This window comes from Pinus tabuliformis, chromosome Q (assembly GCF_031772625.1).
Source record: "Pinus tabuliformis cultivar Carrire ecotype Pingquan chromosome Q, CPIR1, whole genome shotgun sequence".
In the NCBI taxonomy this organism is placed as follows: domain Eukaryota; kingdom Viridiplantae; phylum Streptophyta; class Pinopsida; order Pinales; family Pinaceae; genus Pinus; species Pinus tabuliformis.
In genome coordinates, this window is record NC_142296.1 from 923,596,548 (window position 1) to 923,623,956 (window position 27,409).

Consider the following 27,409-nt stretch of genomic DNA (forward strand, 5'->3'; position numbering starts at 1 on the left):
GGATGGAGATGGAGCTATCGTACGGATGCAGTTGTGGCAGGGCCAATGGGTAGCAGTACATGATTGCAGCAGTGCAGAGGATGTGGGCAGCCGGCAGGCCTTAGCATCAGCACAGGACCGATGCAGGATGATCAGGGTGATACTCAGGTGAGGAGTAATACTAGAGCACAGTGCTCGCTAAGAGGGAGTGTTGATTTGGGTAGCATCAAATGTGCTCTAGCCACGAAAATTAGTGGAGAGGCTAAAGCACATGAAAATCTCCAAGATCCAAAAAATGGTTTGGGCAGAATCTAACCAGTTTGGGAGATATTAAAATAATTAATATTTTAATGGAGTTCCTATATCTAAACTTAGGAAAAATAAAATATTAATGTGAATTAATATAAAACTAAGTTAGAATGGTCAATTAGTCATGGATCTAGCCAGATCTAATCTTAGCCGCTGATTACGGACTTAATATCGATCGTTGAATTTTCAACGAGAAAAGTATAAGAAGAGGCTTAAGGGTCAGTTGGAGAACATACCGAGTTGATCAAGAATTCGATTTTCTGGGGCAGGTTTTGCTGAGGAAATCGAAGGAGTGATCAGAGTTGTAGCTGAGGGGCAGTGAATACAGTAGCTGAGAGGCAAAGATAGTATGGGAGCATCAGCGCAAAAGCCTGGAGAGGGTTGACACAGAGGCAGCCAGGAGCTGCGCAGAGCCTGAGGAGGGGCCACTGTGGGAAACGCAGAGGCTCCAGAGGTTGATGCAGAGCCCCTAGAGGCTGACGCTGGGGAAAATAGGCTAACACTGGGCCAGAGAGGCTGACGCTGGGAGATTTCGTGGGACAAATTGGAGCTAGAGAGTTGGATAGGGTGACGCAGTCCCTATCAGGGTGACAGAGAGCGCAGAGAAGCGCTGCAGTGTTGATGTGGGATCATTCCTCCAGTGTTTTAGCCGGAATATCTATCTCCGACTAAGAGGTACTACTGTCGAGGGCATTCTCTGTTGGGTGAGCCATTTCTAGCACCAGATTGTATTCTGAAACTGGTTAAGAATAAAACCCTCTGATAGATGCATCTGTTTTCCCGCATTGGGTTTTTCCGGGGACATTAGTCCAAAAATAATTGTGTCACTTTTGTGATTGTTTCTTTCAGTTAATGATTTGTATGTGTTGATATTGTACTTGTATTTATTTCCAGTATTTACATGGTAAATAACTTGTTAAGTAATTGAACAAGTCAGAAGAAATAAATCAGATAGTACAAGAATAATTTCTAATGGATAGACTTAGAAATTCCAACATTATAGTGAATGAATGTCCTAGGGGTATATGACTATTCATAATTGCCTTGATAAGTCATCAATTGCAGCATCAAAGAAGTATAAATTTTCATAGTAGTAACCTAGTTTTTACCTCTTAGGCCTTGTGAAGTTGCTAGGGAACTCCTTGACTGGGTATAAGGATCTCTAAACATTGAATCTCATTGACTCCATTCTCGCAATATGTTATATACCTAGGGGGGATAATATGGGGTACCAAGGGAGGTACCCAAGGTAATAATGTAATAATGGGATGGGCCATAGTAATAAATAAGGTGGTTAACCCATGTCATGTAAGGGACCACAAGTAGTTAATAATAATGTAATGGGCCCATGGTATTAGTTGATGGTATGAGGAAACCATGGTAATGATGCATGGTATTGTATGTATGAGGCCTATATAGAGGCTAGAGACTCCACATGGAGAGATATGAAGTGAAGGATTATTGTATGAACAGGCATATGGCTTGTGGAGTGCTCTCCTTCCTTAAGGAGTGAATGTATGGTGTTGCCCTACCATAAGGGTTGATCAATAAAGAATCATTTCATCTTATTCTTGGGTTTATTTGCATTATCTTACATTTTCGTATTTGATCTATAATATTTCCGGGTTAGATCTACAACACAATAGGCTAGGCACTAGTCTAGTCCTAGGTGATCACCAAAACGGAGATTTTTCTAACGTCCTTTTCTCTTTTCCAAGCCTTAACCCTAGTAGGCTTCCTAGGCATCATGCGAAATTGATTGTAGACATCCAAACTTGGTGAATTTTGCTATAGAGCTGCATTGGTGTGTCCGTGAGAGGTCCTCCAATTTCGAAGTTATTTCACCGATGGAATCTCAAGTTTTTCCAAGCCCTAGCTCGCAAACCGTTCTCCCTAGGTTTCTTTTGGTTAGTGGCTTTAACAAGGATCATTGCATTAAAGTCTCAAGTCAAATCCAATATCTTGATCCTTTTTCTCCTCCCTCACTTGGTCAAAATCCCAAACCCTTGACCCTGTTTGGGTTCATTAGGGCTTCTTTGTGGTCCGCCTACCTTGTCACTTCAGTTTCACAAGGATTGCTTGGAAACCCTATTCTTCTAGGATTCCTTGGTCTAGGGCACTTCACATCAAGAAATACTCCTCAACCCTAGGTCTAGGTCTCCTTCTAGCCCTTCTTGGAGAGCCATTCATCTTGCTTCTAAAGCAAGCAATCCCTATCATTAGAGTCTCTCCTTTAAATAGGCTCTTGGAATCACTACCTTCACACCATTGATATATTTCTCCTAGTGATTTCCTTAATACCGGGACTCCTCCCATCGGTGAAAGTTCGTAAAGAGTAGGGAGCTTTAGCTGAGGTGACAGTGGGCTATTGCTCCATTGTTGCCACTTGACCTAGTAGTTGCTCTATAGGAACCCCTCCTAGGACCCCTACTAGTTTGAGCGGTAACAGGGTCATCATCTTTCAATTCAAGATTAAAAATCTTTATGAGCAATAGTGTGAGTTCTAATTCTGAATGAGAATCATACAATTCTTTTAACTTCTTAAGAGCACCATATGCATTAGTAATTGAAACAATATGTTGAGCCCCAAGGGTTAGCTCAATTGGTCGAGTTCCCGTTGCTAAGTACCTTGCCAGTTGGGAGGTCATGGGGTCAAATCTCCTTGACGCCCTTGGGGTTAGGCCCTGCTTGTTTGGCTGGGGTAGATCCCTTCAGGTTGATCTGCCTAGATTTTCCCATGGATGTAGCAACCACCCAGTGTCCGTGAACCACCTTAAAAATAACGGAAACAATATGTTTGCTTACCTCCTCGCTAATTGTAGCATTGATGAGGGCAAATGCGTTCTTGTCTTTGCTCTTCCAAATCGCAAGTTCTCTGGCAAATGTGGGTTGGACTAGTGCTTCCCTCCTTCGGCTTCAATTCAAATTCATCGTCATCATCCTGTTCTGCAACTTCTCCTTTGCAAATTTTGTCCCATAAATCATTAAAAATGTGTGATCTTTATCTTTTTGAGCCACTCTGCGTAGTTCTCCTTACCGGTCAAGGCTACGCCAACTATGGAGTTTAATGAATGCATTTTTCATCCAATAATACTTGAACAATTTCCAGATTTCCTTCATAAAATCTTTTGATCTCTATAACATAAAACTATTGAAATGTATTTTCACTTATATCAGCCAAAGTGACTTTTCAAAATCCTTATATACTTTTCAAAATCATTTAATTATGCCATCTTTCTTCTTTTCTTTTCTTTTCTTTTCTTTTTATTTAATAAAAATTAAAATTTCTCACCATGCATAATCAATGACCACCGTATGAAAACGTTCCTACATCGCTGCAACTTGCAAGCCACTCTACCATCAATCATAATCAAGCGCATGCTCTCTTTAATCAAGCATGCTTGACAAAAGCAAACGATGAAAATTGAATAGCAGTGGAACATATGACAGGACAACAACTATATGGTTGAATACATAGCTCCTATAACGACACCGCAGAGTTTGTGACTTGCAAAATCGGAGTTGGCAAAACTGCTTTAAACTGCCACGAGAGCAAGCATATATCAAATCGAAATCATCTTGAAGGACCCCCGAGTTGTCTTTGATTGAGCAGTGCGTGCCAATTAGTGTGAATAACTAATGGATCATTCCAACCACTTTAAACACAATGTTGGTAAATAGACCACTTTAATAATAAAAAGTCTGAGCAATGGAATTCTGAAGCAAGATCACTTAATTCGGATATTCGTGATTCTCTCGACATTCAACCACGATGGACATTGTCAACAATTAACAACCAGCCGCAAACACGCGCGTGTGGAATTTCAATGATGCCAAGGGTGCTCCAGCATCATCCAGTCTCTCAATGCAGGCTGTGTAGCTAGAAATCGAATAAATATTTGTGCAGAGGTCCTCAACACTTTAAGCTACAGAAGCAGTCTTAAAGTCCACTACAGATTGAAGAAGAAATGTGGCTATGGGCAGCACACTGCGATTGGGATCAAGCCACAAAGTTAGAAATTGAATCGAAAGCTCATCCAAGCAACAACAATGCATAGCAAAAAAATCATCCAAATGGACAGAAAACCATGGATTGGTTCCAGCAGCTCGTGGTTGAATAATAACACCGTTCAGGCATTAAACGTGGCACAAATTCATTGGGATCATAATCACAACCATGTGTTTATTCATCTAACTCATGACCATAATAAGGAACAACGTTACAACATAATTACTTGGGCAGGTGTCGTTTTATGTTGGGCTAAGAGCGAGCCCGTGGTGGTCCAAAAAAAATCACCGAGCCAAATGCAGCAATCCAGTACGTCAACTAGTGTGTGATGGAATACATTATTAAGTTTCTTCTGAGATAATTGATTTAAATAGCGCACAACCCTTCATTTGATCCACGCTCACCATATTGCACTGAGAGGGCCTAATACAATCACGAACTACAACGATAATTCAAACTGAGGAGAGGAGGAAGCGTTTGGAGTCTGGACAACGATAATCCAAACTAAGGAGAGGAGAGGAGGCCAAAAGTGTTTGGACAGAGGAGTACTCAGCTCTCGTACCATGTCAGACTGAACACTGTTATTCATTAAGGAGACACATAAATTTATTACAAGGAGAGACAGTTATTCAACTATGGGGCTGTTAGTTTGCCCACCAAACCTAATGTTGCATATTTACAGCTAATTATGTTTTACCATAATCCCAAAGGATTAAGGTGTCTAACAGAGTGCATCTTGTATATTTAATTTTGCCCCACAAAAAAGGTAGTTAAGATGTTACAAGAAAAAAAAAAAAAATCCCCCTTATTCCAATCAATTTTTATCTTCCTTTAAAATTTGCCCTAAAACTCCATTAGCCCAAGTAGGACTAGGCACTGGCTAGGGTTGTGTTGATCAAGAACTATTAAAAATTAAATATTTTTCTCTGTTTTACCTCTCCTGGGCTTTTTAAGGCAAGCTGCAAGGATTTCTCTAGGTCCAATTTGCCATAGGATTGATTTTGAGTGGATACTTGTGGATGAAATTCCAAGGTTTGCCTTCATAAACCTTTTAAATGCAAAATCTAGCATTAATTGTGGTGAAACCTCCCTCATTAGGGCTGACATCATCTTTTCCAAGTTTTGTTGTGTCATTGAAACCCTAGTCTAGTCTTCATCACTTTATCATATTCGCCTCTAATGGTTTCTTTTAATATGAAAACTGAAGGACCAAAATACTAATTGTATATTGCTATTTAGCACAGAGGCAGCAAATTAGTTTTCCTTATTGATGTAACTTTTATCAAGAACACAAGGAGATAAGTGAAACCATATGGAATCAAATAAGTAATGAATCAAGCCAACATAGCCAGCTAAATATCAATTGCAGACATGCAAAAAATTCAAAGCAATTAAATAACAAGTATTATAAGAATTCCTTTATTTGTAGAGAATAAATAATCTTTGTTTTTATATTATTATACTAATGCAGAGAAATGATTAGGATTGGTGGGAGGATTTTTGATACATGATGGGTACAATTTATCTCTACTTTTAACTTTTACTCGAAAGAAAAACATAATGGTCTCGGACTTAAGGAAGATAGCCTTCTTAGCAAGTGCCATAGTGACATGCATACTTGACACTGCATGCAAAATTCATAGCAGCGAAAAAAACTTAAAACCAATAGCACGTTTCTTACCTTCGTTAAAGAAGAAAGGATAAGCAGAGATACTACTACATAAATATAGTATTCAGACTGTAACTTGGTAGACCCATTTGCCAACTCATCCATTGCTCTTTTGAATAGAAATGGCCCTCCAATTCCTGCCAGCTGCCACCATTCACTAAGAGTGAGTGAATCAGATTCAAAACTATTTAATGATAACAGTTATTAACTATTACAAAAATGTTTAACAGTAACAGTAATTAAACATATTATAAAAAATATATTACAGTTTACTATTTTCAAGTATATCTTATATTTACAATCAGAAAACTAGAAAACAAATGGGTATACAATGAATTTCATAACCTCCTCCTAAGAGCTACTAAAGCAGAATAAAGGGAGAGTACTCTGTGCAATCCAAATATTGGGCATCTTTGATTAGCAAAGCTGCTTTTGCCAACAACTAATAGTGAACCTCATCCTTCCATATTGTTGAAATTTGGTACAGAGGACAGGTGGTTCCCTAAGGCTTTGATCCTTGGCCTAGGGAAAGTGTCCAAAAAGAATTTAATTTTTCTCCTAAAGTGACTTTATAATTTTTATAAAGTCAAATCTAATTTAAAAGTGACTTTAAGTGATAAAGTTACTAAAGTCTAATTTTAAAGTGACTTTAATAAAGTCAATGTAAAATTAGAAAGGAAAAGTGACTTTGGAAATAAATGACTAAGTGGGTCTTTATTAAAGTGGGGTGAATTAAAAATAGAAAGTGAGATTTAAATGAGCATTTAATCTCAGCCCTAGATCTCAATCTATTTCAGCCATTGGATTTAGGGATCACCCAAAAGTCACTTAGGGTTAGATTAAAGGAGGAAAAGGTCATTCATTCTTTCATGAGCAGATTGGGAGAAGGAGAGCAAGAGAGCAAGGGAGATTTCTGGACAGGGAGGAGAAGGAGGCAGCAGCTTGGCACACATTCCAAGGCAGCATTCCAGCAAGTCCGTACAGCTGAGTTAGCATACAGTGAAAGGCAGATTTTTGGGCACGATTTTCAAGGAGGCCGTACAGCAGTTTGCACAGAAATCGAGGAGCAGAAATCTGAGTTTGTTGGCACGATTTTCAAGGAGGCCGTACAACAGTTTTCGGCACAGAAATCGAGGAAATCGTACAGCAGAATTTCTGGCAGCTTGCACGATTTTCTAGGCAGGTCGTACAGCAGAATTTAAGGCTAAAAATTGGCACAGAAATCGAGGAGGACGTACAGCATTTATTGCTGTTCAGATTTTGCTGTTTGCAAGTTTTTCCAGTTGGCTGTGAGGCACGAAAAACGAGATAAGTTGTAAAAGTTTACTTGCTGATTTTTTGCTGAATATTTCTCACTGTAAAAAGCATTTTTCAGAAATAAGGAGCTCTCGAACTGGTTTTCCCCAAGAGTTGTAGGGGGTTTTTCCAGGGTCACCTTGACCAAAAATTACTGTGTTTAAATCAGTGTTGTTAAAATCCCGATAAAATCGCGATTTTTTGAAAAAATCGCGATTTTAACCATAACCCGATCAAATCGCGATTTTTATCCATAAAAATCGCCAATTTTTTTATACCCGATTTATTCGAAAAAATCGCGAGTTTTTCAAAAAATCGCGATTTTTTGGAAAAAAATCGCTACAGGCGCGGGCAGCGGGTTTTATATGCAAAAATCGATTTTTTTTTTATTCATTTGGCTGTCCGCGGAGGAGGAGGAGAAGAGGTGAGGGAGAGCAGCTGAAGGGTTTCCGTCGGATTTGGGAGCGAATCCAAGCGTTTTTAGGAGGAATCCAAGCCAAGATCACCAATTTGTCCGATAAAAAAGGTATGTAGATTATTTTTTTTTGTTTTGCTTCTATAAAAACTTTGTTTTCATTGTTTTTAAAGAATTTTTTGAAATTTTTCATTGATTTGGGATGGGTTATTTGTTATGACTATGAGAACCAATTTTTTATTTTTATTTTCTCATTTTTTTTAAACATTGTTTATTTTTTTTGAATTTTCATTGTTTTTTGGCATTTGGTTGGGTAACTTGGGTTTGGAAATTGGGATTTTGGAAATAATTAACTTGTAATTTTGTAAATGCTAAATTGTAATTTGTATTATGTAATCCTAAATTCCTATTTCCTAATCCTTATTTTCCATAGGTTTGCAAATTCAAAATTCAAAAACAAACATGCCAAGGAAATTGGATCCTTTCTGGGAATATGGTGAACCTAAAACTCCGAATGATAGACAAAAACTTGTATTGCAAGTTGTGTGGAAAGGAGATATTCAGGGGGGTGTACAGGTTGAAGTTCCACCTTGCACAAATCCCTGGACGTAATGTGGAGCCCTGTAAAAATACAAATGCTGAAATTATCCGAAAAGCCATGAAATCATTGGGAGAATTAGAGCACACTAAAGAGGCCAAAGAAGAACTTTTGAGGCAACTAAAAAGGTCAGCTGAAGGAAGTGGGCCAAGTGGCACTGGTTCTACTGCAGCGTCAGTCAATCCGGTAGCTGCATCATCATTTTTTGTTCCTCGACCACACCTGGTGCACAACCAACTATCGGTTCAATGCTAAAAAGAAATGAAAAACAACAAGCTGACAAGTTGATGACAAAATTTCTCCTCTGGAGTGATATTCCTTTCAGCATTGTAAGGAATAATCCATTTTTCCAACCTACTGTTGATGCTATTGCCAGTGTTGGCCCGGGGTACAAAATCCCTTCTCTTCATGATTTCAGAGGCCGGCTTCTTCAAGATGAAAAGCGTGACTGCACCCAAGATTGGAGGATTTTAGGGCATCATGGGCACAAACAGGATGCACTGTTATGTCAGATGGTTGGACTGACCAAAAGGGGAGAACCCTTATAAACTTCTTGGTTAGTTGTCCCAAGGGGACTATGTTTATCAAATCTATTGATGCAACTCATCAAATCAAAGATGCAAGAACTTTATGTGATTTGCTGGATGTGTTTATTTTGGAGGTGGGTGCAGAAAATGTTGTCCAAGTCATAACGGACAATGCTGCAAATTATGTTGCTGCTGGTAGAATGCTTATGGACAGGCATCCTACTTTATTTTGGACACCTTGCGCTGCCCATTGTATTGATTTGATGTTAGAAGACATAGGGAAAATTCCTTTGTCAAAGAGACTGTTGACTCATCAAAAAGCATCACAAAATTTATTTACAATCACACATCTGTGCTTAGCTTGATGAGACAATGCACCAACAACAAAGAGTTGGTGCGCCCCGCCATTACACGGTTTGCGACGAGTTTCATATCTCTTCAATCCCTCTTGAAATCTATGTGGGATTTGAAGAGAATGTTTCTTTCAGAGGAGTGGCGTTCTTCGCCAATGAGCCGCAAACCAGAAGGAGAGGCCGTGTGCAGACTTGTTTCATACCAAGAAGACTTCTGGGCGGGAGTGCAGGAGGTGTGCGCTGTCACTGAACCTTTGGTAAAGGTTCTTCGGTTGGTAGATGGTGAGAAGCCCGCAATGGGCTATTTGTATGAAGCCATGGACAGGGCCAAAGAAGCCATTCGGTCCTACTATGATGACAAGGGAGATGATGGGTCCAGAGACAACTCTTCTATGGAACGTCATTGATGAGCGATGGAACAACACACTCCATCGTCCCATTCATGCTGCTGGGCTTTTCCTGAACCCTGCATTTTCTTATGCATGTGGGTTTGATTTTGATACTGAGGTCGTGGAAGGATTATTAACCTGTGTCCAGAAGATGGTGAGATCTCCAGAACAACGTATAGAGATCTCTAGACAAATTGAGACATATAAGATGTCAGGTGGCACATTTGGCTTTGAGATGGCTGTCATTGATAGGACGATTAAAATGCCAGGTATTTTTTAGTTTGTACTTTGTAACTTTGTTTCAAATTTCATTGTCTCTTCAAATTCCATTTTTTTCTTATGTTTATTTAAAATTTTATTTGTAATTTTGTTGTAGACGCATGGTGGAAGATGTATGGTGGCAGAGTACCCCTTTTGCAAAAGCTTGCCGTACGCATCCTCAGCCAAACATGCAGCTCCTCGGGATGTGAGCGCAATTGGAGTGTATTTGAAAAAATACACAACAAGAAGCGCAATAGGTTAACAACTTAACACTTAAACATTTAAAATATTGCAAATTTCCAAATAAATTTTTGAATTCATTAAACAATATTTTTTTTTATAATATTAATTATTAATTATTATTTCATGAACTTTGTACAGGTTGGAGTCCCGTAGACTTAATGACATGGTCTATGTCTACTACAATCTTCGATTGTGGGTGAGGCAACTAGAGAAGACACCTGATATGGATGCCATCTCATTGGATGGGATTGACACCACTGCTGAATGGAGGGTTGAGAGTCGAGACCGAGAGGCCTCTCATGGATCCCACTGAGGATTGGTTAGTGCAGGATGAGGGGGAGGAGGAGGGGGAGGAGGAGGAGGAGGAGGAGCAGGAGCAGGAGGAGGAGGAGTTGGAGGAGCAGGAGGAGGAGGTGACACCGCCTACCCGGGCTACCACTCACCAGTAGAGGACGTGGTCTCCGTCTACCTACAGTAGCTGCTACTTCTACAGCTACTCCTTCAGCTTCTAGAGCACGTTAGACTCCACTGCCATTTCCACCACCACAGGCACCAGCATCTTCATCTAGGGGGAAGAGAAAGCAGTGACATTTCTCGCAAGAGGGGCAGAGGAAATCAATAGGATTAGAGTCTTAGACTTTCATTTATTGTATATGACATTATGACATGATGAGATACATTATCATATTTTTTGTTGATATTTTGAGGCTGAGTTGGGACTCAGGACTTACTATTCAGGACATGATTCAATGTTATGTGTGATTTTAGCGCTAGAAATGATATTAAACATCTTATATATTAGTTTTTTTATCATATTTATGTGTCAATGTATTTATTTTATGTTGTAGATGGTTTAGATATTAAAAAAATTGAAAAAAAATGAATATTTTTGTGCCAAACGATTTTTTCCCGATTTTTTCCGCTTTTTTCCCGATTTTTTTACGATTTTTTCCGCTTTTTTCCCGCGCGCCGAATAAATCCCGATCGCGATTTTAACAACATTGGCTTAAATGTGTTAAATGGTTGTTTGTACTGCTGCTGATTTTTCATTTCTGCATTTTCCAGCATTCTGTAAAATTTCCAGAATTTGTGTTTTCAGCAAAATTTATTTTTCAGTTGTTGAATGTATGGATATGGGAAAGGGCATTTAACTATTTTGGAGAAATAAGATGAAACTGAAAACCGGGGTGGGAAATGAGAAATTTTTACACATAACAAAGATGAAAGCACACAAAGAGCTAACCACATGATCAAAAACAAACTCACGCCTCAGTTGCACAAAAAAAATAGCACCACTATCCTCAAGCAATGCCAAATCAGCACATCCATCCCCAAATAGCACTAATCCCCAATCAATGAATCCTCAAACCAACTCCAAAAATGCTTGGGAAATTGGCAGTCCTAGAAGATATGTCTAACTCTTAATACTAGCAAACAACTGTAATATCCCCTTTGAAGAACGTAACTAGTGTGTGTCTTCATAATTGAAATTGAGTCATGATGAAATGTATTTGTCCAAAGAAAGAAAAAGGAATTTTATCATAAAAGATAATTATTTATTAGCATGGGTTAAAAGCTTTATTATTTTATTTTTAGGTCAAAATCTCCATTGTGGCTTCTAGGGTTTATGTCTTGAGTCCTAGTCCCTGTCATCTTGTAATAGACCCTTCTTGGGCTTCATCTATCAAGAAAAAAAATTATTTTGATATTAAATGAGTCAATTAGGCCTCCTCCACCAAGTCGGCCTAATTGGGAGCCAAAAACTACTATATATAGGCAGCAACTCGACCTCATTTGGAGCACAAGACAAGCAAAGTTCAATCTGCAATTGCAGGAGAAGAAAAAAAAGAGTGAAATACCTAAGAAGAAGAAGAAGACCCCAGCGAAGAAGAAGGAGACTTTTGTCAAGCAAGAAGAAGCCAAAAATTCTCAATCTACAGCCACACGTTCGAAGTTTCTGGGTTGCAGGAATGCTGAAAATTTCAGATCTGCAGGAGGGTCGAAAATCTGGGAGCTGGAGGGCCAAAATTCTACATAGTAGCTGGGTTGAAGCTGTTTGACTACTGAAGTTTGAACAATCATTCTAGAAGGCTGACTTGGTGGAGTGAGGAAGGTCTTGGTTTGTCTTAACTTGATTTGAATCTATTAGTGAAAGAGTTTGACAAGGTTTTCGCTATATAATTTTAACCCTAGCTAAGTGCTTACATCTAGTGTCACTGATCTTCATGTTTTGATTTTATAATTGCTTGATGAGAAGAACATAAAGAAAGCTAATAAGAATATAAGAATATCACAAGTAATTGTCAACATAAGAAAATCTTTCTGCCTTTCTGATTTTCTAACATGGTATCAGAGCTAAGGTAAAAGAAGAGAAAAGGCAGCTTGAAGATCTATCAAAAGAAGAAAGGATCAAAAGAAAGGTTTCAAGACAAGATCATAAGAAGAAGGCTTATTGAAGGGAAGAATCTACATCTAGAAAATCTATGGCAACTTCAATGAAGACAAAGAATAAGCTAGAAGGAGCCACCAACTATAGAGCATGGAAGAAGAGGATGGATCTCATCCTTGCAAAACACAAAGTATTGGATTTTGTTCAAGGAAAGGTGAAGGAACCCGCAGATGATGCAGGAAAAGAAAAATATAAGGAGACAGACATCTTAGCTATGAATCTAATTGTAGATGGAGTAAAAGACAACCTAATCCCCTATATATCCAATATAGACACTGCAAAAGGGATGTATGAGGCTCTTTCCAAACTATTCACTATCAAGAACATTGGACAAATTGCTAGTCTCAAGAATGAACTAAGAACAATGAAGATGACAAAAGATGACACTATATCTTCATATTTTGTGAGGATCTCCCGAATAAGAGATGAGCTCCAAGCTATTGATGAAATCATACTAGACAAATAACTTGTGATTGCTGCTCTACTAGGTCTACCAAAATCATGGAGCTCCTTTGCATCTAGTATTAGCAGTTGGAAAGAAACACCATCCTTTGAAGAAATGTGGAATGCATGCAGTCAAGAAGAAGCCTGCATCTCATTAGCAAGTAATAAGAAGGAAGAAGATGAGGACAACACTTCAAATGCATATTCTGCTCACTACAAGAAAAAGGGAGGAAACAAGAAGTTTAAAGGACCAAAGAAGAAGATTGACCTATCTAAAGTAGAATGTTATCATTGTCATAAGATGGGACATTATAAGAATCAATGTCCAAAAAATCCTAGGAACAAGAACAAGAAAAGAGAGAGAAAAAAAATGCAATAGTTGCTAATGAACCTCCACTCAAGAAGAAGAAGGTCCAATAATCTAAAGTCAAAGACTTATATTATTAAGTCTTTTCTTGCATATCCTTCTAAGACTATTGTTTTAAAGTTTTGTAAAGTTTTTATTTTTTATTTATTTTTATCTAATATGTCTTGTTAGAAATTCTTGAATTGTTTTGATAAGTTGTAGATATCCCTAAAAATGATTGGATTAAGAGGGAGCCTTCACCAATTTTACCAAAAGATAAATATATTGTTCTTTGTTTCCTCTTTCATGATTAATTTCCTCCACACATCGAGATTTGTTTGTATTGCATGCTCATAATCCTTTCTTTGTATTTTCCTTGGTAGGAAAGCTTGTAGAATACACAAGGATTATGGAGAAAACTTCAAAGAAAGACTTGAATCATGAAAGAAGCTCTGCTGCAAATGAAGCCCTTCAAGAGAAGATGACATACAAGGTTTGTTAAAGAAAAACTCAAGGTATGTCTTAGACTACAAGATTTGTTGCAAGATTTTCTTCATACAAAAAGGTATGATCATTCTTCATTTGAAAATTGCTTTATATTACTAACTCTCTTATGTCTAGGGTTTTGAATCATAAATATTCTTGTTAGGGTGATTAATCACTATATTTAATCTACCCTTATCATACTATCTCTTTCCATTTTATTCATTTTTGGTAAAACCCTATGTTGACCACTACGTGTCAACGACCCAGAGCAGTACACCCCTTTTTTTCACAAAAGGGATAATGCATAATCGATGTGTTCGTGCCGTCCAGCCATCATCATCAGCTTGATCATCATCTTATAATGTAAACCCATTCTGCATGTGTATAATGTAACTAATCTCGCAGATCTATGTCGTGTATGTAATTACCTAGGTAAACCTACTTTTCTAGTGACGATTTACATTCCGGGAGGTTTTTTGTCTCACCGATCCATTCTCGGATGGTCGGCAGAGTTTTCTTTCAGCCTTACCCCAAAGCTGGAATGGATTTTGTCACTGGAATCTTAGGGGAGTCCTAGTGTTCTAGATCGAGTCTATGTAAAAGTGATTTGGGAATAATCCTAACTATTTGGTTAGGTTATTTTATTACAAATTGCTTGGTCTGCTAGATTATATTTGTGTCGCAGAATTGGGTAGTCTGTGAGGGTCTTTTGCAAATGGGTTTTCCCCCTTGAGATGTAAAAAATGTAAAAATCATGATGTAAAGTGTCCTAAGGGTTGAAAAAATAATTTATCCCCTCATAGGTTAATTAATTAAATTTTCTGGCCAAAATTAATTAAAATCCTAAGCCAGAAATTTAATTAATTCTAGGTCCTAGGTAAATTTAAATTCTCCGAAGGAAAAATTCGTCGGTCCTTAAAAATTAAATTTTAAGAGGTCCAGGGACTAAGGAAATTAATTATTTTGTTAAATTTTAAGCCTTTGGTCCCTAGGATTAAGTCAAAGTCAAAATTTTGAGGAAATTAATTCAAAAAATTAATTTTTGAATTAATTAAAATGCATTTAATTGAAAAAATCGAATTTCCTCAAGAATTTAAAATTTCGACGGATGAGATTAAAAGGAATTTTGATCCTCATCAATAGTCGAGATTGCTTTGACAAGGATCACTCGAACTAGTCGTTGGAGGATTTATCTTTAAATAGGAGGTCATTTGTCAGTCAATTCATCCGATCTTTGGATCATGTGCTAAGCGAAAAGATCTCTTGTAATCTTTTTATGAGCAATAAAGAAAGACTTTGGGGTTAATTTCTGTTGGTGTTACTCTTCGTGGAACTACTATAAGATGTGTCATTTTCATGCATAAATTTCTTTTTAGCCATCGATGATAGCTTTCTAAAGAGTGATTTGAGTACAGGTATCTTGCTCAGTCGCTGGGGTTTGAATGATAATTTAAGTTTTGAATATAATAGCAGGTATCTCTATATATCTGAATTTTATTATCATTTTTTCGCTCTATGTTGATGGTTGAATTGAGTCTTGCAGGAAAGTCTTGATTTTTAAATCATCGAGCGTTCGAGGAAGTTTTCAGTTGGACCAGCCAATACCCGATCCGTGTTTTCTGAAGAGACCAGTTTAATTTGATCCCAGGCTCATCATAGGATATTTTTTATGAGTGATGCATGAAGGGTTTTGAGCTCAACACCTCCTTTAAACTTTAAAATTTTTTATTTTTTCTGTGCTAAATCGATAAATCTTGTTGTTGAGAGCCTCAAATTATTAGATCTAGGAGCGAATTCAGACTCATACTCCCTAGATCTGATAGATCTGTCATTCATGTACACAGATCTGTAACTATTTTCAGTTTTCTGACTTGGGTTTTCTGGGTTTTAGTTTTTTGGGTCAGTGTATATATCGTTTGGGTGTTTCTTGTTGTCTTGCAGCTACAGATCTGAAGGAGAAATCTGTATAGAGTCCAGATCTAGGCCCTGGAGGGTAAGATCTGGATCTCTGGGGTTCATCAACATCATTGTTCAGGAATATTATTCAGCATTTTGCAGTCTGGGGGTTTAAATTTAATTTTTTTTTTAATCTGGAAATATTTTGAAGGGTTTCATAAAAATTCTAAAGCAGAAAATTTTAATATTTTATTTAAGATTTCCGAAAAAAATTTAAGGGATTTCTGGGCCACTAGTTTGCTGGTTGGTTTCTTTGATATGTGGCCTGATTTGTGGAGTTCACTGTGCATTTCGAATTTTTTTTAGAGGGCTCACAGTCATTTTGATGCTACTACATTCTCTAGAAAATTTGCAAACCCCTATTTGCTACCTGGGTTTTTCAGTCACCTCTCCATTCATCTGTCCACAGCATTTCTTCATTCCCTCACCCGCTCAAATCTGCAGCCATTCATCGCTAAATCCCTTTCTGTTGCCTGCCCCGGTTGTGTGCTATTTCAAAACCAGCAAGGAAACCCTCGGCCTCACTTCCTTTCCGCCTAAGCTGCTACCATAGCTTCCTCTTCCTGCAAATTCGTCCTTAAACCTCGCTGCTCCATTTCTTGGCTTCGTCCAGCCTGCAAGCCCTAGTCTCTTCAAGGATCCGCGTCCATTACCATTCTTCGCTCCTCATCCATCGAGCAGCACATCCATCATCGCTCTCCGCAGCTCTTCCTCCTGCGTGTTGCCTCCTCCAGCTGCTCTTTTCGCTACCCATGTAATGCCTCCTCTCTTGCTGCGTGTAATTTCGTTGCCTATCCACAATCCTTAACCCCGCATCCTCCATATCTACTGCTAACCAGCGCTGCCCAAACCCTCAGACGTAGCTTCCTTCTCGCCTCTCATCGTTTCTGTCAAGCCCTCCTTCCGTCGTTGTCCAACTCTAGTCGTCGACCTGCAAGTAGCGAACAATCCAAAACATTCGATTTTGTTTTTATGTATATACATTAGGTTAGATATTATTTTAGTTCCTTTTGTATATTCGTTTAGAGGCAGCCGCTTTTCTTTTTCTTTTTATTATTTTTCAATTATGAGTTAGGAAATTTAAATTTAGGTTTAGTTATTCCCTTTCTTTTTTTTCATGTAAATAAGACTTTAGTTAGATTTCATTAAGATTTTAACAAACAAACAAACAAACAAAATCGATTTACTTTTTATTCCACATTTTTATTTTATTTTATTTATGATTTCAATTTTACATTAAAAATTTAAAAACATTTAAAAAATCTAAAATCCTAAAAAAAAAAACTAAAACTAAAACATTCAAATTCATTTAAAAATTAAAAAATATCTTTAAAAAAATCTAAAAGATTTTAAAAAGTTTAAAATTTTGGGTGACTAAGGAATCAAATTAAAGGGATTCACGCATTCACATTAAAAATTTCAATGTGGCCTATGGCCCATTAAAATTTTAATTTATTAATCCTTTAATTCATTTTACTTTCGTCGCATTAAAAGAAAGGTTTGATTTCTTGAGTTACCATTAAAGTTATTGCCTAAAGAATAATTAAAATTAAAATTTGAAGTTTCTTAATGTTATTTGGTGATTAAATGCATATTTCTCTATGGACAAGTGCGATTAATGTTTCAGAATTTATAATGGCAATAGGAGGAAGGTAATTAATTCTAGATCTGGGCCATTAATTGAAAATCATTTTTCTGAAATCTCTTGCATGATACAGTTTGGAACATTTATATTGATCATATTGTCACTATTCGTCACATATTGGAAAATTGTTCTGGATAACTTGTTTTCTTACTCAATCTACGGTTAATTAAGCATAAAGGCACTGGTCTATAATTGTTTCTATTTTGTGGTCGTGTTTTGGTTACATTACCGTTTAATCTATTCATCTGAGTTAATCAAAACCCATTTACATTTGTCAAGTTGTCCATCATTAAAATCTCCTAGAGCCCGTGTTCCATAGGCTTTCTCATCCATTTACCTTAGGGACTACCCCCCTTGAATTGCCTAGGAGAGAGTCTAAACAAAGTGAGTAAGGATCAAGAGTGACGGCCCTTACTCTGAGCGTTGTTGTGGTGCCTAGACACTCTGTGCGACAACACCCTAACCTTAGGATTCACTAAAAAACCCTAGCCTTTTGGTGCTTAGGGTATGGTAACAATAATGATGAAACACTAATCCTCTTGGGGTTTGTTGATAAAATCTTGAACCTATGATGAAATCCCTTGACGTTTAGAGTTTGATGACGTTATGAAACCCTGACCTTTTTAGGGTTTGATGATTTATATTTTATGACAAAACCCTTGCTATATTCAATATAAGGTCCTAGAAATGGAACTCTAGGTGTATATGCTTTTGTATGATCAAAACCCTAGCTTGGTCAAAATTGTTGTATATCTAGATTTTTGATTTTGATGTTTGTATCTAGGATTTTCGATAAAACCTTAATAAAAAGTTAATATAAGGAAATAATAATGAAACCTTGGATTTGAAATGCTAGTACGCTAACTAGTTTGTTGATATCCACGATTTAGTTGATAAATTCTAGGGTTTGTAACAAAAACTCCAGTAGAGTTTGACATGAAATTCTAGAGCATAATGATAAAACCCTAGATGTAAAATGCAATTATTGAATTGCTAACTTGATTTAGTTATATCTAAGATGATGAAATCTAGTGTTTGTGATAAAACCCTAGCAAAGTTGTTGAAGTCAAGAATATCAAAGATGTAACCCTTGTTGACTATGAACTTAACTAGGTTTAAGTATTTAATGTCTAAAGCTAATTATTTTGACACTTCCATCGTAATGACATGATAACCCTATTTTGATATAGTTGACTTCATGCTTTTGTATATTTGTACTTGGTTGTATTTGTTGTTGAAGAATTGTAGGTACATAATCTTCAGATCTTGAAGATATTCATAATTAAAGATGACTTGATAATAATGATGAGCACGATGAATGAAGGAAGCTATAATAATGATGATGAAGAATAGATAACCTTGTTGCCATGAGAAAGAATAATGTTCCTGAAGAAATGAAGCTTTGAAAGCTTGAAGTTTCTCCAATGTTATGATAAAGAACCTATAAGAATGAAGTTGTTGATATCCCTAGTTGAGAGGGAGGGCATAATGTGACTACTACAATAAAGGCTTTGAAGAAAGAATATTCGTGAGTGGTAAATTTGTAAACAAGACTTGGATATTTTGGGAGAAGTACTAAAGCCGAGTTTAGCGCTGCTAAAGAAGTTAAAGAAGAAAGCTTTTGACGAACATGTGATTGGATAATATGATAATCTAAGAAGCATCAGATTGATTAAGAACCCCAAAGGTTTGTGCTAAACATATATATATATATATATATATATATATATATATTGAAAGTTTATTACTAATTGGGGTTGTGATTGTGCAGGATCTCTCCATATAAAGGTTGAACAATTTAGAAGCATGCTTGGATTGATGGACATTACAGATTTAGTTAATAAGGAGAGATGAAGCATCATGGGGCGACAAGATGCTTGGGAGGACATATGGGCAGCCTGTGATGATGTCTAGATCCCGAAGTAGGAAGGGTGGCATTGGTCTTGGAGCTTTGACATTGGATACGCACCTAGATCCCTAAGTTGATGTTAGAGCTAAAGCCTGATGGTACCTATAGAGACTAAAGCTTGGAACACACCTTAGTCCCACCTGATTAGATAACTTGGTCAAGTATCTAATCTGTAGCATTGTGTGTGTTGTGACTCTTCATAGAGCATATCATTTTGAGATCTTCCATGTACCTCTGTATATATGTAATTATGAATACCTCCCTAGTTAAGAGGGAGTGTTGAAGAATGTAACTAGTGTCGGTCTTTGGTCTTCATAATTGAATTTGAGCCATGATGAAATGTATTTGTCAAAAGAAAGAAAAAGGAGTTTAATTATAAAAGAAAACTATTTATTAGCATGGGTTTCATGCTTTATTATTTTATTTTTAGGTCAAAGCCTCCATTGTAGGATTCTAGGGTTTATGTCTTGAGTCCTAGTCCTAGTCCTTGTCATCATGTAATAGACCATTCTTGGGCTTCATCTTGTTGAAGAATGTAACTAGGTTTGGTCTTCATAATCGTATAACGTAATCTATTTGTCAAAAAAAAATTCATAATGACTTATTAAAGCATGGGTTTCATGCTTGGGTCATCATGTTTATAGGTCAAAGCCTCCCTTGTAGGCTTCTAGGTTTTATATTGATTCAATAGAGTCATTGTCAATTTTATTAGACCCTTCTTGGGCTTTTGTATCATGTAAAAAGAATTATTTTTTAGTCAAATAAGTCATTTGACACCTCCACACCAAATCAGCCCTATCTTGATGAAGTCAGCCTACATTAGGGCAATTTGACCCACAAGAAGGCTATATATAAGAGGCAGTTCGATTCATTTTCTATACCAACTCAACAAGTTTGATAGTCAAGAAAGAGAGGTAGAAAAAGTGTGAAATTCCTAAGGAAGGAAGAAGTTTGTTGGAAGGAACATATTTGATGTTTTGGGCTATCAATTCCTCACACGTGCGAAGTTATTGGGCATTTGTTGGGGCCGAAATTCTGAACTCTACTGCAGGTCAAAGTTGGGGAGGTCGAAGTTCTGCTGCTGGGGAGGCCGAAATTCTGCTGCTACAAGGTCGAAGTTGTTGCTGGGAAGCTATCATTTGGAGAAGAAGGAAGGGTTGACTTGGTGATTGGAGGAAGTCTGTGTCTAGGTCAAAGAAGTCTTGGACTATTTCATCTTGTTTTTTAGTATATTGAAGGAAGAGTTCTAATTGGGTTTTCCCCTTATAGGGGTTTTGCCATGGTTGTCCGCCTACATCTTGTGTCTCTTGTTCTTGTGATCTTCATATACACATAAATTAGTAATTGCTTGATGAAATATAATATAATAAAGAAGTAAAAGAAGCCAACATAATTCCCAAGTAATTATCAAAGAAGAGGAATCAAACCCTAATTTCTACTAGCATTGATTTCTCAACATGGTATCAAAGCTAAGGACGAAAAAGGTTGGAGATTACTTTGTTGGCTTGGAAGAAATGATTACTCCCTCTATGACAAGTTACTTAAAGATGGGATTCAATATCATAAGAATTGCAGGAAGCTAGATTGGAATGATCATCTACAACTTATCTAAGAAAGTCAAAAGCAAGGTGTTCTTGACTACACTTATAGGTACTCTTGATGATGACAATGCATGGATTATTGATAGTGGGGCATCAAGACATATGACAGGAGAAAGTGGACAACTTCAAACTCTATCAAAGGAACAATCATCTCATGCAATGGAGCTAGGAGACAATAACAATTATGCAGTGAAGGGCCTTGGATCTACATCATTGAAGCTCGAAAATGGAGCAATGCTCACCTCAACAATATGGTAAATTTTGGTTTGGGGAAAGGATTCAAGCATTGAAAAGGCGAAGGTTATTGGAGTTCGTATAGAGTTATAACACCATCTCCTCAAGCCCTAGTTCACATGGAAATCAATCCTATCGAACTATAGCATAGAAGATATGGGCATATACATTAAAAAATCATTCCCTCTCTCAATCAAATGGTAAATGGCATCCTTAACATGAGGGAATATCAACGAGTATGTAAGGGTTGTGCTTTGGGAAAGAATACAAGGAAGCCTTTCACAAGAAGTGACACAAGATCTAAAGAAATATTAGACCTCATTCATTCCAATGTGTGTGAGCCTATGTCTAACAAATCTCTTGGAGGTCATCTTTATTATGTGACCTTCATTGATGTTCACTCTAGAAATACATGGCTTTACCTTCTCAAGACGAAGGACAAAGTATTTGAAAAGTTCAAGGAGTTTAGGTTAGAAGTGGAGACCTTAACCAAAAGAAATATAAAGACTCTAAGATCCAACAATGGTGGGGAATACACTTCAAAAGAACTAATTGCATATTATAAAGACGCAGATAGTAAGAGGGAGCTCATTGTTCCCTACAACCCCGCGGAGAATGTGTAGAAATTTTTTGTTTTCCCACCCCGGTTTTCAGTTTCTCCTTATTTCTCCCATGTAGTTAAATGCCCTCTCCCATAACCATACATTCAACAAGCTGGAAAAAATAAATATTGCTGAAAACACAAATTTTGGAAATTTTACAGAATGCTGGAAATTGCAGAATTAAAAATCAACAGTAATAAACAGCCATTAAAACACATTTAAACACTGAGATTTTTGGTCAACTTGACCCTGGAAAAACCCCCTACAACTCTTGGGGAAAACCAGTTCGAGAGCTCTTCTTTATTTCTGAAAATTGCCTTTTTACAGTGAGAAATATTCAGCAAAAAATCAGCAAGCAAATTTACAACTTATCTCTTTTCCCATGCCTCACAGCAAACTAGAAATTACAGCAAACAGGACAGCAATAAATGTTGTACGACCTCCTCGATTTTTGTGCCCACTTTCAGCATTAAATGTTGTTGTACGGCCCTCTTTTGTGTGTAGAAAAATCAGCAAACTGCTCCTCGATTTTTGTGCAAACCACTCCTCGAAAATCGTGCCAAAATTTGCCTTTCACTGTGTGTTGAACCAGTTGTACAAATCTGCTCAACTACTGCCTTGGAATGTGTGCCAAGCTGTTGTCTCCTTCTCCTCCCTGCTCAGAAATTTCCCTTGCTCTCTTGCTCTCCTTCTCCCAATCTGCTCATGAAAGAATGAATGACCTTTTCCTCTTTTTCCTCCTTTAATCTAACCCCAAGTGACTTTTGGGTGATCCAAGTGACTTTTAGGTGATCCCTAAATCCAATCGCTGAAATAGATTGAGATCTAAGGCTGAGATTAAATGCTCATTTAAATCTCACTTTTTATTTTTTAATTCACCCCACTTTAATAAAGACCCACTTAGTCATTTATTTCCAAAGTCACTTTTCCTTTCTAATTTTTCATTGACTTTATAAAAGTCACTTTAAAATTAGACTTAATAACTTTATCACTTAAAGTCACTTTTAAATTAGATTTAACTTTATAAAAATTATAAAGTTACTTTAGGAAAAAAATTAAATTCTTTTGGACACTTTTCCCTAGGCCAAAGATCAAAGCCTAAGGGAACCACCTGTCCTCCGGTACCAAATTTCAACACTCCCTCTTACCGAGGAAGGTGTTCCTCACCACACCCATCTTGTCTCTGAAGTAGACATGCTTGCCCCGTGGTAAGGCTTTGGTAAGAATATCTGCAACCTGCTCATCAGTGGAAATATACTCAAGCTTCACAGCTCCCTTCTGAACAGTCTCTGATGAAATGATATCTGATCCCGATATGCTTTGACCTGTCATGAAATACTGGATTCTCCGTGAGTTTAATGCAACTCTGATTATCACTGTAAATCACTGAAGGTCTCAACGGCTGACCAAATAAGCCAAACAACATCTTGCGAAGCCAGATAGCCTCACAACTAGCTAGACTGGCTACCATATACTCTGCTTCTGCTGAACTCAATGCTACTGACTACTGCTTCCGGCTGAACCATGACACTACTGTTGAACCCAACCCAAAACAGCACCCTGAAGTGCTCTTCCTATCAGAAGCACAACTTGCCCAATCAGAATCAGTGTATCCTGCCAATCTCACTCCATCTCCCTCCCTGTAGTCCAAACCATAATCCACTGTCCCCTGCAAGTACCGCAAAATGTGTTTTGCAGCCACCCAGTGAACCTTCCTAGGCTCACACATAAACTGACTCATCATGTTGGCTGCAAAACAGATATCTGGTCTAGTGTTGATCAAATACATCAAGGAACCAATCAGCTGCCTGTACAATGTGGGATCCACCAACTCGGAATCCGAAGCATGAAGCTTCTTCCAGTTGGTGATCATCGGTGTCGACATGGGTCTACAATCCTCCATGTGGAATCTGCTAAGGATGTCCACAATATACTTCCCCTGCCCCAGGAAGAAATGCCCCTCCTCCTGCCACACCTCCAAGCCCAAAAAGTAATGCATCAAGCCGATGTCCTTCATCTCAAACTCCATCGCAAGATCTCTCTTGCAGTGCTCTATGAGTCTCTCTGCACCTATAATGACCAAGTCATCCACATACAGCACCAGAATGAGAGGCTCCTCACCAATCACAATAAAGTAAAGGTTCGGATCTACCTCACTCTTTGTGAAACCCATCCCCTACAAATATGTATCTATCCTGGAGTACCAAGCTCTGGGAGCTTGCTTCAGGCCATAAAGGCCTTCTTCAGTCTGCACACATGGGACCCCTTCCCATGCACCTCAAAGCCCTGTGGCTGCTCAATGTACACCTCCTCCTGTATGAAGCCATTGAGAAATGCAATCTTCACATCCATCTGATGGATCTTCCAACCCATCTCTGCTGCTATCGATATAATGGATCGGATCGAAGTATATCGAGCCACGGGAGCGAAGGTCTCCTCATAATCAACTCCCTCTACCTGGGAGAACCCTCTAGCCACAAACCTTGCTTTGAATTTCTCAATGCTGCCATCTGCAGCATGCTTTACCTTGTAAAGCCATCTGGAAGTAACCACGGATTTGCCCTCAGGCCTCGGCACCACCTCCCAAACATCATTCTTCATGATAGAAGAATACTCCTCCTGCATGGCCTCTCTCCAGACCTGCTGGCTAGCTGCCTCCTCATAGCTAGAAGGCTCAGAGTCAAGGATGCTGGTAACCATCACCATATAGCTACAAAACCTCTCAGGTGGTCTACTCTCTCTGACCGGCCTCTTCGGCTCAGCAACAGATGAGGCATCTCTCAAGGTGTCCTGAAGCCACTTGGGCTTCCTCTTCCCTGAGCGCACTTCTCCCACCGGAGAATGAAACTCCTCCTCATCATCATCATCAGGAGCCTGAACTCCTGACTGTCTGTCTGTTGTCCTCCTGCCTGCACCTGAACCTGTAGAAGCTGAGGTACCGTGTGAACTGTCCATCAGTGGACTCCCTAGTGAACTGCTCTGTGAACTGCTCTGCATGCTGCCCGGAGCACCACCCCTCTGGCTCGGTGAGCCACTGCTCACAGACGGACCTGACATCCTCATAGATGTACCTCCTGATCCCTGCCCACTGGATCCCTGCGACTGACTCAACTGTTGCTGAGGGTCTAGCTGATCCAGATACTCTAACTCCCGTGACCTCCTAAAGGCCCTGTCCTCCTCGAACTTCACATCCCGTCTGACAACAAGTCTCCTCTGTGCAGGAATGTAAATCCGAAAGGCCTTTGAGATCTCACTGTAGCCCACAAAGATACCCTTCTCTGCGGCGGGCTCTAGTTTGGTCCTCTTCTCCTTGGGTATATAGGAGTATGTAATGCATCCAAAGATATGAAGATGACCAATATCAGGCTTCTTCCCAGAGAAAGCCTCCTCCAGAGTCATGTGTCCCAAGGCACGATGCGAACTCCTGTTCTGCAAGTAAACAGCTGTGTTGCAGGCCTCTGCCCACAAGAACAATGGCAACCCCTGATCATGTAACATGGCTTTGGCAGCCCCTATGATGGATCTGTTCTTCCTCTCTGCAACCCCGTTCTGCTGGGGGTTGTAAGGAACAGTGAACTCCCTCCTAATGCCTGCCTCCACACAATAGTCAACAAACTCTCCAAGGGTGTACTCTCCTCCATTGTCCGACCTCAGAGACTTGATCTTTCGACCTGTCTGTGTCTCCACAAGAGCTCTGAACTCCTGAAACCGCTTGAAGACCTCACTCTTGGTCTTCAAAAAATAAATCCAGGTCCTCCTGGAGTGATCATCAATGAATAAAACATAGTACTCATATCCACTCAAGGAAACATGAGACATCCGACCGCTCACATCGGAATGAATCAAATCAAGTATCCCAGTCGCTCTGTTGTCACTGCTGGGAAAAGGGGATTTGGCAAACTTGCCCATCGCACAACCTCTGCAAGTATCAAAGTGATCAGTACTGAAATCTGGCACACCTGTAGTGATCTCCCGCAATGTCCTCAAGGCTCCATGATACATATGTCCCATCCTGCAGTGCCAAATCTCACACAGCTCAGAACTGCTAGCTCTATTGTCGGTACTACTGCTCAATGCCAAAAGGGGCTGGAATGCAAACTTGTACACCTTTGCATGGCGTACACCTATCACTCTAGCTGAATCAGCTGGAGTGCCCCTGGGATACATCAACACCTGTCCTCCCCTGAACAGTACCTCATATCCTCTGTCCTCCAAAGCTGAGACGGATATGAAGTTCTTCCTCATCCCTGGCACATAAAGAACATCTGACACTTTCAAGGGAGGTTTGGACTCCCTCTGAAATGTCAGTGTCCCCCCCCGACTGCTCTAACAACTCTGTCATCACCGAGTACTACCTCTATATCAGTGCCACTCTCTGAAAGCTCTGAGAAGTACTCACGGACTCCTGTCATATGACGTGAAGCCCCACTGTCCACATACCAGATACCTGAAGATGCTCCGCTAATCGAGGGAAAAGCATGCTCCCTCTGAACCTGTGTGGCAGGTGATCCTGCACTAGAGGACTCACACGTAGTGAACGCAAACTCCCGGTCAAAACGACCTGCAAAGTCCTCAATCTCTACTGAAGCTGCCACGTCCTGGTTCTTCCCCTTCTTCTTCTTCTCCGGACACACAACTGCATAGTGTCCCATCTTTTGACAATTCCAACACTTCACCTTGGAATAGTCCTTTATGTGTTCCCATGTTTACCTTTACCTTTGCCTTTGCCTCCACCACTGCTTGTGGAAGCCTGCTTCTTCCCTTTGCCTTTCTTGCCTCCTGCCACCAGTGCTACATCCTCATCCTGCTCAACTGGCTTGGCTACCCCAAGCTGACCTTTCCTGATCTCTGTCTGAATGCAATCATCCCAAAACCTCTCCCATGTGGGAAGGGTCTCACGTGCACAAACCGCATCAGCAAAGTTCAACCATGAACGGGGGAGGCCATTCACTGCAATCCGCACCAACTCAGTGGGTGGAATGGCCTCTCCAATCGCTGCCAACTCATCTCTCACATTAGTAATCTTTGTGAGATATCCAGCTGCACTATCATTACCCATCTTAATGTTCTTCAGCTTCTCCTTCAAGACCATCTTCCGGTTCTCATTGGTACTCTGGTAGAGATTGGACAATGCTGTCCACATCTCATGGGCATTGCTCTTTCCTCTCACATGAGGAATGCAATGGTCTTTGATTCCGTCTAGAATCAGCCTCTTACCCTTGTTGTTCTTTTTATTATAAGCTGTCAACTGAGTAGCATCAGTAGGCACAACAACAGGGTTCTGTGTGGTATGCACCATGATATCCCAGACTTCTGCCTCCTCAAAGATACTCTGCATTCTCTCCTTCCAAACGCTGTAATTTGTATGCCCATCTAGCCTATCCTCCACCCTCAATCCCAATGACATCCTGTTGTCCTAAAACTGAAAAATAGCATTGCTGTAGTAAAGATAAAACTTTGTTTATGAAAAAATCAGCTTGCTGGAATTTTCTGAGTGAAAAATCAGCAGCTGTAATTTTTCCTTTTTCTATCCCAAACTGTCCTTCAGCACTCAACCTCTAATACCATGTAGAAATTTTTGTTTTCCCACCCCGGTTTTCAGTTTCTCCTTATTTCTCCCATGTAGTTAAATGCCCTTTCCATAACCATACATTCAACAAGCTGGAAAAAATAAATATTGCTTAAAACA

General features: G+C 39.0%; 1 protein-coding gene across 1 annotated transcript in view; it reads right to left on the reverse strand.

The window, feature by feature from the left end:
• Positions 1–5,631: 5,631 nt before the first annotated feature.
• Positions 5,632–27,409, reverse strand: part of LOC149222480 (uncharacterized) — a 79,191-nt gene continuing 57,413 nt past the window's right edge. Inside the window, exons 3-4 of the mRNA XM_089387608.1 lie at positions 5,979–6,110; positions 5,632–5,649 (exon numbers count right to left, since the gene is read on the reverse strand). Of these exons, the coding sequence (XP_089243734.1) occupies positions 5,632–5,649; positions 5,979–6,110 (150 nt within the window). The remainder of the gene's footprint in view (positions 5,650–5,978; positions 6,111–27,409) is intronic.